General features: G+C 53.7%; 1 protein-coding gene across 17 annotated transcripts in view; it reads left to right on the forward strand.

The window, feature by feature from the left end:
* LOC125703823 (uncharacterized) overlaps positions 1-12889 on the forward strand; it is a 41966-nt gene extending 29077 nt beyond the window's left edge. For 2 of the 17 annotated variants that reach the window (XM_048968859.1, XM_048968854.1), the window contains 6 exons: positions 9173-9232; positions 9950-10018; positions 10322-10423; positions 11136-11240; positions 11937-12069; positions 12258-12889. In XM_048968859.1, the coding sequence (XP_048824816.1) occupies positions 9173-9232; positions 9950-10018; positions 10322-10423; positions 11136-11240; positions 11937-12069; positions 12258-12312 (524 nt within the window). In that variant the 3' untranslated portion in view covers positions 12313-12889. The other 15 variants (XM_048968853.1, XM_048968841.1, XM_048968855.1 and 12 more) reach the window with 15 other exon arrangements.
* The last annotated feature ends 1869 nt before the right edge of the window (positions 12890-14758 follow it).

Consider the following 14758-nt stretch of genomic DNA (forward strand, 5'->3'; position numbering starts at 1 on the left):
TGGGGGCGGGCGAGGGGCGACTGCGGAGCGAGATGGCTGAGGCACTGGGACGCGGTTTCAGTGGGGCTGCGCGGCTGCTGGAAGGCCTGGGGGGGCTCCTGGGCCGAGCCCGAGCTGGGGCAGCTGCCACCGCGCACTGCCTGTGCCTGGTGCACCGTGACCTGCGCGCCGTGGCTGCCACCGTGGCCACCGTCGCCGCCTGCCGCCTGCTGCCCGACGTCCGCGGGGAGCCATGAGAGTGGGAACGCCAGTGGGCGGTGTTGGCAGCCGCGGGGAGCTCCTGGCGTCGTTGCAGTGTCGCTGTCGCTGACCTCCAGTGCTGTGTCCGGCGGACTTGGGGGTTGTGATTGTCACTGATGGCGTTCTTGCTGTTGCTGCGTTTCCAGTGCTGTGTACCCTTGAGCTGCTGCTCCCATCAACAGCACTGCCACTGATCGCTCAGTGTCTCAGCGGTGTCTCCTGGCCTGTGGGGACCTTGGCCTCACAGGGGCGTTGTCACCAAATGGAAGCTCCTGACAATTGCGTGGTCCGGAATTCTGTGGTTTTGCCCTATTTAGGGGGTCTGAGGTTTGTGGCACCAAATAAAGCCCTTCGGGGGCACAGCTGCAGCAAGGACACGACTTTCACTAGGCGGGTGGCTGCGTGTTCACCCGTGGCACTGTTGTCCCAGTGGTCTGAGCAAGGTCCCTTTTGTTGCCCCTCGTGTCCCCACGTTGTGGTTGTGTCCTGCCGTACGAATGTCTCCAGCACCTGGCCACTGTCCCCGAGCTGTGACTACATCCTGTCACCCTAAGTGCCTCTTGGCCATGTCCACAGCCCGCTGCTACCTCTGTGTGCCCCTCGGAGAACATTAGCCAGGGACAGGGAGCAGCACGTGTGATACTCCACCACAGAGCCACGTGGGTCCATCAGACTGCACCCTGCCTGGGCTACCACCCCCTATGGGACACCAGGGATACACCCTGGGCGCTGGTGGGCTTGTGGCACCAAAATGCCTGGGGCCTGGCGAGGGTCCTGGAGGCTCCCGGTGTCTCCAGGAGAGTCCCCAGTACCCCCGGGACTGACGTGAGGGGTGGTGGAAAACCAGGATGGAGGTTCCCTTTCCCCATTCCCGTGTGTTGCGGCAAAGGGGAGAGGTTTTGTGAAGGGCACGGTGGTATTGGATTCCTTTCATAAAGATTCTGGACCTTGGTTCCCTGCCCGTATCCAAATTCGAATGAAAAACAGTATTAAAAATTCCTCTTTTGAGGAAGAACCTCTGAGCACTTGTAACTGGCAGTGCTTTGATATTGTAGATAACCCGTTCCACAAGGAGTGCTGGGTGATGCTGACTGATAGCATCAGTTGTGAGCATGCTCTATAGAAAGGTTCCCGCTGTGGGGGTGAGGAAACAAAATGTGGTGATTCAATCCTGCGGGGTTATTATGGGGTTACTAGAGTCTAGGATTCTAGAGTCGGAGGATTGTATGAGGACGCTACGAGGTTACTAGCTCCTGTGAGCGTAAGTTCTGTTATTTCAGGTCCTGTGATTGTTTCCCAATTCCAGATTCTTTGACTCTGTGATGATTTTGGGCTTCAGATGTGTGGTGATTCCAGTTCCTCGCTAAGAGTATAGACTCCCAGATTTGTAGCTACGCGGGACGATGCATTTCCATATCCACCCCTGTGCGTAGCGTGTGGCACAGTTCTGAGTGCCTGACACAAACCCAAGCAAAATCAATTTCTGTTGGTTATTGAAAAAATGAATAAATTCTTTGCTTTAGTTTGTGCTCCCTGTTCCATTTATTTACGTTCTGCCTTACTTCGTATGTAACAGGTAATACCTTTTTCCCCCTTTCATCCCTTGATGGCTCCGGACGGTCCCTTGTTTCTCAATTATAATGGGCTCTCAGTGCCATGAGCCCGCTCATGTAAGAATTTGGGAGTGGTGTTCGCTCCATGAATCTTACCATAGTTAGAGGCCCTAGTTGCTACCGTGCAGACTTCACCAATTTATAACAGATCGATACAGCTACAATATACACTCCTAAGGGGAAGCAGGAATGTATTTATTGATGAGCGTAGATGTGCTGTAGTAGGTATAACAGTGACTTCACAAGGCTGGAGATGGCTGGATGCCCTTGGTTGTTTTCCACGTAGAGGACAGGGTTACACACACACCTGCAGGATGCTCTGCTGCTGTGTCATGAGGATCAGAGCCAACCCCGCTGCTGTGTGAATTCTTCAAACCACAGAGGTAAGGTTCCTCAGCACAGCTGGATCCACTCCTAGTCCCAGACGCGTTCAGGAGTTTGTGTCTAAGGGATCCTCCGTGCGCGGTCAAAGATATAACCCTAGTGAAGCTGACAAAGCTCAAGCCAAACTATTAGTCGCTTACTCAGGATCCGTATCAGCAAGGTGTCTTGACGTGGAGGTGGAAAGGATCTCTGCAGGTGTGACCTTGAGAGGCATCCCTGCTCAAGGGCAGAGCTCGTCCTGCAGCCTGCTGCTGTGCAGGAGAGCTTAAGAGGTGCTTGTGCTGCTCTGTTTTGGTGGTAAGATGATTGACTCGTTGCTGTGCTTTGTGTTTAGGCACGTGCTCAGTTGGCCCTCAGCTGTTGAGCCAGAGGTCTGCTGTCAGTTCTTTCAGCCTCCCAGTTTGAGACAGTTTTGTGATCGTTAATGTGATTTAGCCAGGAGTGTTGCTCACTGTCTTCCTGTGCCAGGCTGAGGGAGGAGGGTGGGAGAAAGGAGGAAAGAAAGGGAGAGGAGGGAGCGCACCATCACACTGGCTTTGCTGGGGAAGAAGCCTGGTGAGAGCAGTGCTGCTGGTCTGAGTCCCAGCTGGCTTTTACCCCTAGGCAATGCCCTGCAGGTGGGCTGGTGAGGGTGGGGGTTGGGCAGGGATTGCTGCATTCCCTCACACCTCTCCTGCCCATTGTTTCTCTTGTCCCAGCAGGCTCCAGTTTAACATCTGCCTGCAGCAGAGCAGCAACTGGCCGCAGCATGTCCATCTCAGGCAGGGGCTTGGGGAAGCAGCCAGGAGCGGGCAAGCAGCAAGAGATGGGAGTGCAGGGTGAGAGTGAGGCGTCCTCAGCCAGCGTTTGTGTGCTGGGAACAGAGAAGCCGCTGGGACAGGAGTTTCTCTCCTCTCCAAGTTGCTTCCCTGGGCCTTGGCTGTGCCCAGCAAGGAGCCTTTGCAGGAGCCCGTGGCCTTTGCAGAGGTGGCCGTGTACTTCAGCAGCGAGGAGTGGGCGCTGCTGGACCCTGCGCAGCGAGCGCTGCACCGGGATGTGATGCTGGGGACGTAGCAGTGCGTGGCCTCGCTGGGTGAGGGCTTTGCTGCTGCTCCTTCTTGTTAGGGCAGCTCTGGCCGTGCAGAATGAGCCTCTGCAAGCAGGGCGTAGAATAAATGCAGTGCAGTTACTTATTGACCAAGGCAACAGCAACGGAAGAAGCACAGAGAAGCGTGAGTTGCAGAATTGGTGTGCTCAGTCCCTTGAGAAAAGCCCCAGAGTCACTGCTGACACACAGGCGCCAGCCTGGAGGGGTTGGATCAGCTCCCTGCAAACAGCCCTTGTGCTGCTGTTCTGCATGGTGCCACCAGCTCCAGCACCCAGACGTCACCCAGATCACTCCCTTGGAATTCTACACTTTTTCTGTTTGTTTCCCATAAACCTTGTTGAGGCCTTGGTAAACAAAGCATCCTAAAGGGAGCAAAGAAAATGTCCCTGCATCATCTTCAGAGATGTAAAAGGGCTCCAAAGGAAGTCGGTATGTGTTGGGCCAGTGTCATTCAGAATTGAAACAGGGACACGCTGGCATGCACCAGAATGGGCTCGTGCTTAACATCTCGTAGACAGGGTTGAAAAGAAACCTGAAACACACGCAGCCTCTGTAGACCCACCCCTCCAAAATCAGCACATTTTGCACAGCCAGAGGTGCCTCCCCAGTCTTCCGTCTGTTGGCAGTTTTACTTCATCTGTTTTTTCTTCAGATCACAGCAGAGTGAGTGTGCCTGCATCAGCGGAAGAGCTGCCTTCGTGGAGGTGCAGATGCAGCCGGCCGCTGTGGAATTTATCTTGACCACTCAGATGTCCTCTTCCGCTCCAAATCCAGCCCAGTCATTGGAGATGGAGCAGGTGAGCGTCTTCCTCCGTTAGCTTTACCTTGATCAGACACCTTGATCAAATCCAGATCTCCTCCAAGATACCTGAGACAGGCTTTGACTGTCAAGGAGACAACAGGCTCCTGGGCTGGTGTAAGGATATGGCAAACGTGGCTACCAGTATCTTTCTGGGAAGCCAGGGATGCTCTACGAGAACATACAGCTGAAAGTTTGGCTTCTGCTGTTAGGCCCTCACACTGACAAGCTGCACAGAGTAACTTAAATCTGTCCCCCTACTCTCCCTTTTCTTTCTAAAATCACTTTCTTCAGTGCTTCTGTGTGCTTTCCCACTTGAGCTGTCTTGCAGTAGGACACAGTGCGTGATCTGTTGATCCTTACGAGCATCTTAGAAGACAAATGGCAATCAGCAGATCTAAAGAAAGCTCTTGGTGTTCATTAGCATTGATGCTGAGAAAGAAACAGAAGTCTTGCTCTTAATGTGAGATATTCTGACAGCTGCTTTCCCGGTTGTTTCTTCTGCTCAGGCTCTATAGGTTAATCAGCAGGGCTGTCCAGCTGCATGGCAAAGACTGCACGGGCCCTGCAGCTGTTGCCCAGTTCTCTGCCTGCACGGCAGAGTTGTGGCTTTAGGATGAGCCACAGCTTAGGTGCGGAAATAGTGAGGAAATAACTGCAAGGTGTTTGTGCCCAGCCCTGGAACCTGCAGCTTTCCTTGAGTAGCTACTAAGACCATGAGTGCACCTGGTCCTAGCAGCTGGCACTGTGAGCTACTGTGGTAGAAGTTTAAAAGTTTGTCTCCAAAAACAAGCACAGGCTGTAAGCAGGCCAAGAGCAAGACACAGCCAGATTCAGTTCTCTGTGTCCACCTGCACGCTGGGTTGTAGCCGCTGCAGTCGTGTGCAGCGTTTCCTGTTGCTGGATGCTGAGAGCAAACCCAGACCTCGTCAGAAGAAAACTGTCACTATCATGACAATATTTGTGCTTTTCCTTTACAAGACGCGGTTCTTAATTGTGGCCCGAGTCCCTGTGGGTTTCTTCTCCTGCCACAAAGCTGCTACCCTGGAGGAGGCACAGGCACGGACACCAGGCCACAGCAGCTCTCCCGTTGTGTCAGACAGCAGAGACATTGAAGTGGAAGAAGGCCCCGCAGCTTTACGGGGGAAATTCCACACAGTCTTTGGCTTTCCATCCAAAAGATGAGGAGGAGTTTCTTTTGCAGCACCTATCATAATTGTTTGGGTGTTTTTTTTCCATTATTACTAATGCAAAACTTGCTGAAAGTAGGTTACCTTAACCACGCGTGAGGTGTTGTAGCAAACTTCCGCTCGCTTTGGGCTCTGAGGACTCAATTCCCTTACAGCTGCCTGATGGGCTCAGTTTAGCCACATAATGGCACCGTTCCTTCCCTGTTAGGCAGGTCACAAGGTATATGAAGCCATCTGATGTCGATGCTTGCCAGTACTGCCTGCACCTGGAGACATCAGGGTTTTCCTGAATTCAGGACTACGTGCCTGAAATAAATCCTGGTTTCCCTCTAAGCAGAGCTGTTGGACTGACTTCCTGTCTGCTAAGACTGGGAAGAGGCAGGGCTGCTGCAGTCCCAGCCCCACCTGGCATGGGTCTGGGTAGGGACGGGCTGCTGGCTTTGTTCTGGGCACTGCAGTGCTCTGTGGCCAAAAATCACCCCCAGGAGCTGTGCTACTGGCTGTGCCCACGCCTCGCTGGCGTATGTGGCTGAGAAGCCCCTGCACGTGGCCGGCTGGGAGCTGCTGCCCTTCTGACCAGCTCACTCCAAAACTGCTCTCTGCTTGGTGCACAGGCTGGAAGCTATTACTCAACAAATAAGGCAAATAAAAGAAATAAACGCTGAACAGGGCTTATTGTCACAAGGTAGCCAGACAAGAGGAGTGAGAAAATGCATGCTGTATTTTGACGCAAATACATGACCCCTGTGCGGTGCCCGGTTCAGCAGTTCAGCTTGCCTTCGTGCACTTTGCCTGGTCGTAGGGAAAGCGGCGGGGTCTGATTCAAAGGCGGAGTTGTTTGGATGCTGTATTTATTGCTGCACGTCCAAAAAGTCCAGCACGTCCAAAAGTGCAGCAGTTTCTGGAATGCCAGGTGGGACCCGATAGGTGACGGTCCTCTCGCCACCAAGCGTCCAGTTGCCAGCAGTGGGTGAGTTCACTGGGACTTTGGGGATGGGAGGTGGCAGCCAGCAAGCCTTTAGTTTCTGCGACTAAATTGGAAGGCTTGGAAGCACGCTATGCTGCGTGGGACATGCACTTGGTGCAGGAAAGGGGATGTCCTTAGCCAAGGTACTGGAAAACTGAAGGAAAACAGATGAAACTGCAGATCCCTCGACAAAAATGTGAGCAGGTGACACTTGATGTGGCAGGTTTGTGGTGCTGGAAATATCCAAATAATTTTCTAGGATGGTTTCTCTGATAAAGCAGATTTTATTTGCAATTGCAATGGCGGGCCTCCTGCAAGCAGGAGAGCCCCGAGAAAGCAGTGTTACATCTTTTATCCCCTATTGCCCGCCGCTGATCTCTTTCTCCCCTGGTTCCTCATTGGCTGAGTACTGCAGGTTCACACTCTTTCGTGACGTTTCACTAATCATACAAACACCGAGTAGACACAAATCTTTGCCGCCCAGATGCAAATGTCTTCATTGGTTAACTGACTTCTAACAATTGCTTTCTTAACAAACAAATTTGGTCGTAACTTTTCGGATGTCAGTTTTACAGCATAAACATTGAAGTAGCCTCAATCGTTTAATTACCCCCCCTAACATTTGTGCCCCTTCACACTGGTCATTGTTCTGGTCATTCACCTGTCCTTGCATAGAGATAAGCTCGGAAGGAGGATAGAGGGGAGTACCTTGGAGCCTGCCTATGGCATCCTAACATTCCCACAAAGTGGGACAGTTCTGCTTTGTGTAAAGGCCCTGACTCCTTGAAAGTTCGTTCAATGTGTTTTGCTTCTGCCGGTCTAATGAACAACCTCACAATCTGTTTCCTAGTTCACAATACTATACCCATATTGTTTAGAACATTCAAAATCTATTGCAGCTTCGTGAGAAAGTATTTGTTAGGTAATTTGGTAACTATGTTTCTAAAATATGTTACTAATATGTATATGGTATTCTTACTTTCCACATCAGCTATTTCTAAGGGTATGTTGCAGCTTAATTCTTTAGATCAATTGCCCTTTTCAATGTTCAGGGCAGAAACAACACTTTCACTTTCCACAGAGGGAAGGTCAGCTTCCCCGTGTTTGTGTGTCAGCCGTCATCCTCCGTACCGGAGAGGCTTTATCTGCTCGTCTTGCTTAATTGCAGCACGTTTCACACGCATGGACAACCTGTGCAATAGCACCCTTGATCCAGACCCCATTTCCATATTGCATCCCTTCCTCAATGGCCGGAGGCGTCATGGGAGCGTGGAGCAGGAATTAATTCCCTCTTGGGGTAGTTGAAGCACTATGAAAGTCTGCCGGGTGAAGCCGTGCGTGCTCCATCCCCGGAGGTGTTCAGGGTAAGTCTGGATGGGGCTCTGGGCAGCATGACCCCGCGGGTGGCATCCGTGCCCACGGTGGTGGGGCTGGGGTTCTAAGCTCTTTGCTGTCCCTTCCAACCCAAGCCATTCTATGACTCTGCGTTTCTGTGACGTAAGCACCGGCCCCACGCAGCCCTGGTGCAGTGCATCACAAGAGCAGCAGCCCGCGGGGAGCCGCCGCCCAGAATCTCGGAGCCGTGAGGTCACAATGCCCCGTCCTATGACTGTGCTGTGCTGTGCCGCAGGCTTCGCTCTGTGCGACACTCACTGTGGCTGCAGCGGTGGTGTTGGAAGCATGGTGCGAGTGTGGGGGGCCATGGCCCCTGCCCGCCTTGTCCTCTTCCTCCTACTGATGGCCATGTGTTTCCGGGAGACCTGTGCTGCTCCGTGGCGAGCACCGGGAGCAGGTGGGTGGGCAGAGATGGGACCCAAACCGAGCAGCACTGGCGGCAAGAAGTCAGGCTGTGTCCCCACGGCCCTGTGCCACGCTTCCCTGGGGCCTGCCTTCCACGGGGGTGCTGTCGGGCAGGGGGTGAGGGCCAGCGCAGCAGGAGCCGGGCCGGAGCCCGTGGCAGCGCTGCTCCCCAGAGCCGGCTCCAGCCACGCCGGGCCATGGCTCTGCTGCTTGCTGGCTGGAGCACAGCCTTCATCCTGGGAGACGTCCTGGGGAGAGCTGGGAAAAGCGTGAGCATTTCTGCTCCAGGCTCGTGGTACTCGTGGTACCCTAGGTGAATGCCAGCTTCCAACACAGAGCCCCGGCCCACGGCCCAGAGGAAGAGACAGGCGTGCCTTCCTCCAGTGCTTCAGGGTGACCTTCCTGTCCGTTAGAGGCCTCCCAGTAAGAAAGCCCCGGGGGGCTGCATCTTCTTCCACGCGGTCCGTGAGGGATGTGGCACACGGCTTGGGGAGAGCACTGTGTACGCTGCCAGGTGCCAGCCTACACGTCATCCTGGCCACTCCGCAACTTTGGAAATCATGACCTGAGTCCTTCTGCCATCCCGTTGCACGACCCGCATCCAGTGACCGAGGGAGAAGGAGATCACGCCATGCAATGGGAATTTCTCCCATCTGTTCTTGATTCTAGGTGATGCCTTTGGTGCTCCCTTTGCAAATGATCGTTTGGGTTCGGATTTTGTGCCTGTGCCTGTGGAACAACCCAGAGGTAAGTTGTGAGTGTCTGTTTCCTTGGAGGCAGAAACGTTCATGCTCTCCCAGTTTACTTGGGTGCAATTTGACTTCAGATCCCTTCAAGATCTTCCGAGTCGGTTTGAGCCTTGAGGGGCATGCACAGTCGAGCCATGAGTATTTCTTTACTTGGAGAAGTATGCCACATTTCAGTGGGAAGGTTACCGCTGCCCCTCTTCAGCTGAGAGAGCCCAGACCTTTGTATTTGGGCCGTGGCATTCCCTGGCCCACCGCCAGAGCCTACAGGTCACTCAGGGAAAAGGAGGCCCCACACGTGGGGGAAGCTCTCCTCACCTGTGTCTGATCACACTTGTGCCTGCAGGCCCTGCTGGTGAATCCACAGGAGAGTATCCTGTCTACGAGCCTGAAGGGGATGCTGGAGGTAAGTCAGCAGGCTTCATTTCCTCGGTATTGGATCATATTTGACTGGGATAGTTCAGCAAGGGTTCCGCTTTTCAGCGGCCAGCGGGTTCTTCTCCCCGAGAAGCGTGGATGGCCGTTGTTTCTTGGGTGCTCCGTGCTGTCAGTGTGGTGTTGCCTTCGTCCCTGTATCTCCGAGGTCTCTCAGCAAGAAAATTTCAAGGGGCTGAGTGTTCTTCCATGAGGTCCCTGAGCATTGTTTCCCGTGGCCTGGAGAAAGTATTTGGAAAGCTGTGGAATACCAGCCAGCAGGTCACCTGGCTGCTCTGCAGCTTTGGAACTTTCCCCCCATGCCATTAGCTGAGCCCCTTCCTTCACCGCAGCTCGCTAAGGAAGAGAGAGATGGGCACTTGCAATGGCAACGTTTCTCCTCTGTCCTTGCTTACAGCTGTGTCTCCAGGCAGTGGCTTACCAAAGCCTAGGTTTAGTCCAGTTCATGCAGTTGAGTTAAGAGGTGGGCTGAGCTCCAGGAGGGTGTTCCTCTGGGCGGTTGCACACGGGGTTAGTTATGAATGGCGGCGGTGCCCCTGCAAGGCACCCAGGACCTGTTTCCGAGGTGCTCCTGTGTGGAAGGGAGAGAACAGAGTCGTGAAGGAATCCCTGGCTTTAATTGCATCCTGTGTCATTCTGCCTGGAAGGATGTTTAATGGGAGTTGCTGTGTCGTGCGTTTGTTTGCAGATGGGACTGGAGCAGGTGATCCAGGATCCGCTCTGAGCTCTGGGACCGAAACTCTGGCGGATGGCATGGGTAAGTCACGGCTTTGTAATTCCTGCGAGAGCTTTCCTCGCCCATTTCAGTGCCATTTCTTGGCACGATCCCCCGTATGCTCTGCTCTTCAGTGATGCTGCAGTGTGTGAGTGAAAGCTTTCCTGGGTCTTTGGTGGCAGAAGCGCCCCCATGGATGTCTTTGCCCGGTCGTTCGTTTCCTCCTGCGCTGCAGCCCAGCTGGAATGCCAGCGCTGAGTAGTTTGTCTTTACTGACTCTGCTGACTCACCGCTGGTCTCCAAAACTGCATGCACCTGATATTTGACTTCATACATTCTGTACAGGTCCGGAAAGAGCAGAGGATGAACCCGAAAGAGGAAGAAAGTCCCAGGGCTTACCCCGTCTCCTAAAGGAACTGCTGAAGGAAATAGAGAAGGCACCGCGTGGTAGGTATACTTCAGTCTGTTCACCGTGAGACCTGGGAAGCTGAGGTCTGATGTTCATGTGTGGACAAGCCGTAGCCTGGATCCGTAGCAGGAAGGGATTGCTCAGGGCCGTGCTGTGGCGGTGTTCCATGTAACGCCTTGCAGACACTGTCAAGCACCAGGGATGGTCTGCTGCCACTTCTGCATCCAGCCAAGACCCAGCGGCAGCTGCTCCCCCAGCACGACCATTACTTGTCAGAGCTGCTTTGTGCAGACGCTGGCACCCAGGCGGCAGCAACTGGCGAGTGCTGTGCTTCTGTTCGTACAAAGCCCTCTGTGCAGCTGAGCCAGTGCAAGGCAGGAGGAGCATCCCGAGCAGGGATGGCTGCCTGTGCTAGCAGTGCTGGAAACGAGCTGGAGATGCTGATTCTGAAGGTGCTTGTGCTGGAGCTTTAATTTCAGCCTGCAGATAGCTAGCTGGCTGTGGTGGTTGGTGACGCTCGCAGCACGTGGTGTGAGGGCCTTGCACAGGAGCTGATTCCTGAGGAGGCATGAGAGGGTCGGCACCCTCCAGTTCCTGGGAGGGCCCAAGTGCCCTCGGGCAACGGAGGGGGTGGCAGTGGATGTGGGGGGCTGGGAGCAGCAGACTTTGGGCGGGCTCAGGGTTGGAGTAGCTCAGTTCCCGATGAGAGCACATCGCATCCAATCCTACTGTCCTGCTTTCTTTCTAAAGGAATTGACCAAGAAACTGAGCAGGATGCACTGCAGGAAGGCAGCCATCCCACCCTGCCGGTCTCGGACAGTGGAACGCAGGCAGCGCCAACAGCTGGCACGCCAGGTAATTTCTGTGCCGCGTAATTCCATCCAGCATCACTAACCGCGTCAGCAACCTTGCACACCAGGTCAGCAGCCAGACCTGAGCGTGTGGGCACAGAGCACGTGTCAAAGAAGCCAGGGATGGTCCTGTGAAAGTGGCTGACCTCAGTGGGGTGTGGAGAGTTGTTCCAGCGGCGTGCCAGAGGAGGGACGTGCAGACCTCTGTGACGCTGCTCAGGTCCCACCACTCGCAGTTCCCCGAGTTGTGAGCCTTGCCCTTTTGCAACAAAGCCACCCGAGGGCGATGAGCGGGGTCCTGTGCGGTAGGAGCCTGCAGGGGTGTTTCTCCCCTGGGCTGGCTCCGGCTGTGCCCTGCGCTGGCTGGAGCCCGACCTCCAGCCTGGGGGGTGTCCTGCGGGAGAGCTCAGGACACGCGCGCTGGGGAAAGCGTGAGGGGTTCTGCTCTGCAGTGCTCCCCACAGACAAAGCCCAGATCCCAGGGCACAGCCCCAGCCCTCGGCCCAGAGGAAGACACGGGTAGTGCCTGTGCAGCCTCTCCGTCCCCAACGAGAGGTGGAAGCGATCCTTCTTGTCCCCCGGTGCTTAGGCACAGAGACAGAGGCACCCGCTAATGAAAATCTCTGGGGTCCATGGAGCACACTGGGAGATCATCTGTAGCAGGTGAAGGGTCCGTGGGACATTGTCTCGTTTCTTCCAGGGATGAATGCCGGGAAAAGCACAGAGGCTGCTGTTCACCAATCTGCGCGGAAGCGCTACATCGCAGCCGTGGTAATGTTCCCTGCTGCGGTGCTGGCCTGTGGTGCTGTGATATGGATGTGCAAAAAATACTTGTGAGTAGGCTTTTCCCCAAAACACCCGATTGCTGCATTTGGCAATGAAGCATCTGTAGTGCCAGGATCCTGGACGGCCAAATCAGCTGCTGGCAGTGCACTGCCAGGACTTACCAAGTTGCCAAGTCTTTCAAGTTTCCCCTTATTTCCTGTCAGTGAGTAGTGCTTTCTGAAACTCCTTCTCACAGAGTGCGCAAGAGAGAAGAGAGAGCAGCAGAACCGGCTCATCCTGATACCAACTAGGAGAGAGTTCCAACTGGAGACGAGGGCAGAATGGAGCTGGGAGAGGCAACAGAAGAGACTCTTGCCCCATCAAACAGGAATCTCAGCAATAGTTCCGGTCCATTCCGTTCTGCCATCCAAGAGGCCAAAGGTCTTCAAAGTCACCTGGAAGGCCTGGAGCGTGAACTGAGAGCCGTGAAAGAGGTCCACGGGAACAGTCCTGAGTGCTGCTTTCTGTCAGCGGACGGCCCTGAACGTGAGAGCGGGGAATCAGCAGCAGAGCTTTTGTCCTTCATCCCGCACTCTCCAGGACAAGTATCACCAATAATTTGAAGATTCTTAGCTCGCCATAGCTACAATCCTTCTGAGGGTCCTGATGAGGACCCAGAAAGCGAGCTTCCTCCGTCTCAGATGATGAACTGGATGCACCTCAAGATCTTGTCAGACTTCCTGCACTGCTCCATCTGCAAGACTACCCCCTGCTCCACTTGAGGTTCAAGTGGAGGTGTGCAGGACGTGGGTGAGCTCCTACAAAAGCAAAACCAAAACCAAAAACAACCAACTAAACACCCACAATAAAACAAACAAACAAACAAACAAAAAATCCTATGCTGTTCTCGGATAAACGGCTGTTTACGAGGGTGGATAGTGATAGGACGTGGCGGAGTGGTTTTAACTGGAGACAGGGGTGGATTAGGCTTCCTAATGGAGGAAGTTTTTTCACACAGAGGTTGGTGAAACAGTGGAACAGGTTGCCCAAGACGGTTGTGGATGCCCCGTCCCCAGAAGCATTCAAGGCCAGGCTGGATGTGGCTCTGGGCCGCCTGGACTGGTGGTAGCCTGGTTGGTGACCCTATACGTAGCAGGGGGGTTGAAACTAGATGATCACTGTGGTCCTTTTCAACCCAGGCCTTTATATGATTCTATGATTCTATGATGGTATCGGACCTCAGGGAAGTAATGTGAAAGAAACAAGCCTTTGAAATTGAGCTTGGTTTGCTCTGCCCCTCATACACCTGGTAATTGCGTCCCTTGCTTGGCAAATGTCCTTTCTGCGGGGTGTAGACAAGGAAAGGGGAGGAGGAGAATAAAGCAGCCGTTTTGTCCCAGAGCTTTCATTTCACTGGGGTCTCGCCCTATTTTCTGAAACTAAGAGACAACGTGTGGAGGAAGGACAGGGCAAGGTGCAAGGAGGTTTTGGTTTTGGTGCTGACTCCAGCCTGCTGCTTGCTGCTGGGAAAGGCGTGCTTGGCTCCAAGGGAGGATGTACGGTGGTGTATGGGAACTGCTGAGTCACGGCCTGAACCTCTGATTAATCACCTGAGGCGAGCCACGAGTCAGCCAGAGGAGCACAGGTGAAGGCAATTCCTCCTAGACCTATTGAAGAGCTGGCTACCAGAGGGGAAGGATCTTTTCTGGAGATCACCTCTCTTGGTGTTTTGTGGTGAGCTGAGCCGAAGGGTAAGCTCTTCCACTTATTCTCTTTTTGTTATCGTTGTCTACTTTGCCTAACTCTCTTGATTATATTGTGATTATAACATCTTGATATCTATTGATTATACAATTATACTGTGATTATAACATCTTAATATCTATTGATTATACAGGTGGAAAGCCAGCAGCTGGGACGTTTGGGATCCCCAGGATTCCCAGCAACAAAGGGCAACAGCCCAAGCAAGAGCTGGGGTGATTTGTTTCTAAACTGCATCCGGTTAAGTCCTGTCCCATTGCATCTGCCCTATGTCTCCCCATTCCCTTTAGGGGAACGCCCCTGAAAAGGCGTTCTCCATTTTGCAGTTTTGTCTGATTTTCTCATCTCCTCAGGGCCTTGCAGCATTGAGAGGAAGGTTTTCCCTCTCTCCTTTCCCTCTGCAAAATCGTTTTAATTGCTGAGTGCCCCCTCATGTTTTGGCACACACCATGCTTAGTTGCATCAAGAGTTAGAAAACGACTTCTTTTTCCTCTCTTGCTGAATTTCCCTGTTTTTTCCCCCTGCTTTGGGGAAAGTCCTTCTGTTGCGGACATGACCCTTTGCAGAGCTGTGACTGCAGTGCCCAGGCTGCAGGAGCAGAAGCATTTCAGGTGCCAAAATGGTTTTCTTTCCTCGTTGTGGTGGAATGGGGTACACAGAGAAGGAGGACTTCCATTCTCGGGGTGGATGTGCACATGGGAAGGCGCACAGGGTGGGCTCCGTCTTGGCCAGTTCAGCCAGCAGCTGTATCCAGCTGGCAGAAAGCAATGCCCCCTGTGCCATGCCACCTTTGCACCACCTGGAACCAACTCAGCCGAGCAGACAGAGCTGCCAGGGTAACAAGCAGCTCTACAGATCTCCATGTGCAGGGTGGTTAAGCATTGTTGGTTTTTCACATTGGCATCCAGAGTTTGAGGCACTGCGTGCTGCCAAGATAGCTGGCTGCTCCACTTGGAGCTGCGTACACCGCAGCACTTTTCCCGTGTTTCTATAGGA

This window comes from Lagopus muta, chromosome 23 (genome assembly GCF_023343835.1).
Source record: "Lagopus muta isolate bLagMut1 chromosome 23, bLagMut1 primary, whole genome shotgun sequence".
Taxonomy (NCBI): Eukaryota; Metazoa; Chordata; class Aves; order Galliformes; family Phasianidae; genus Lagopus; species Lagopus muta.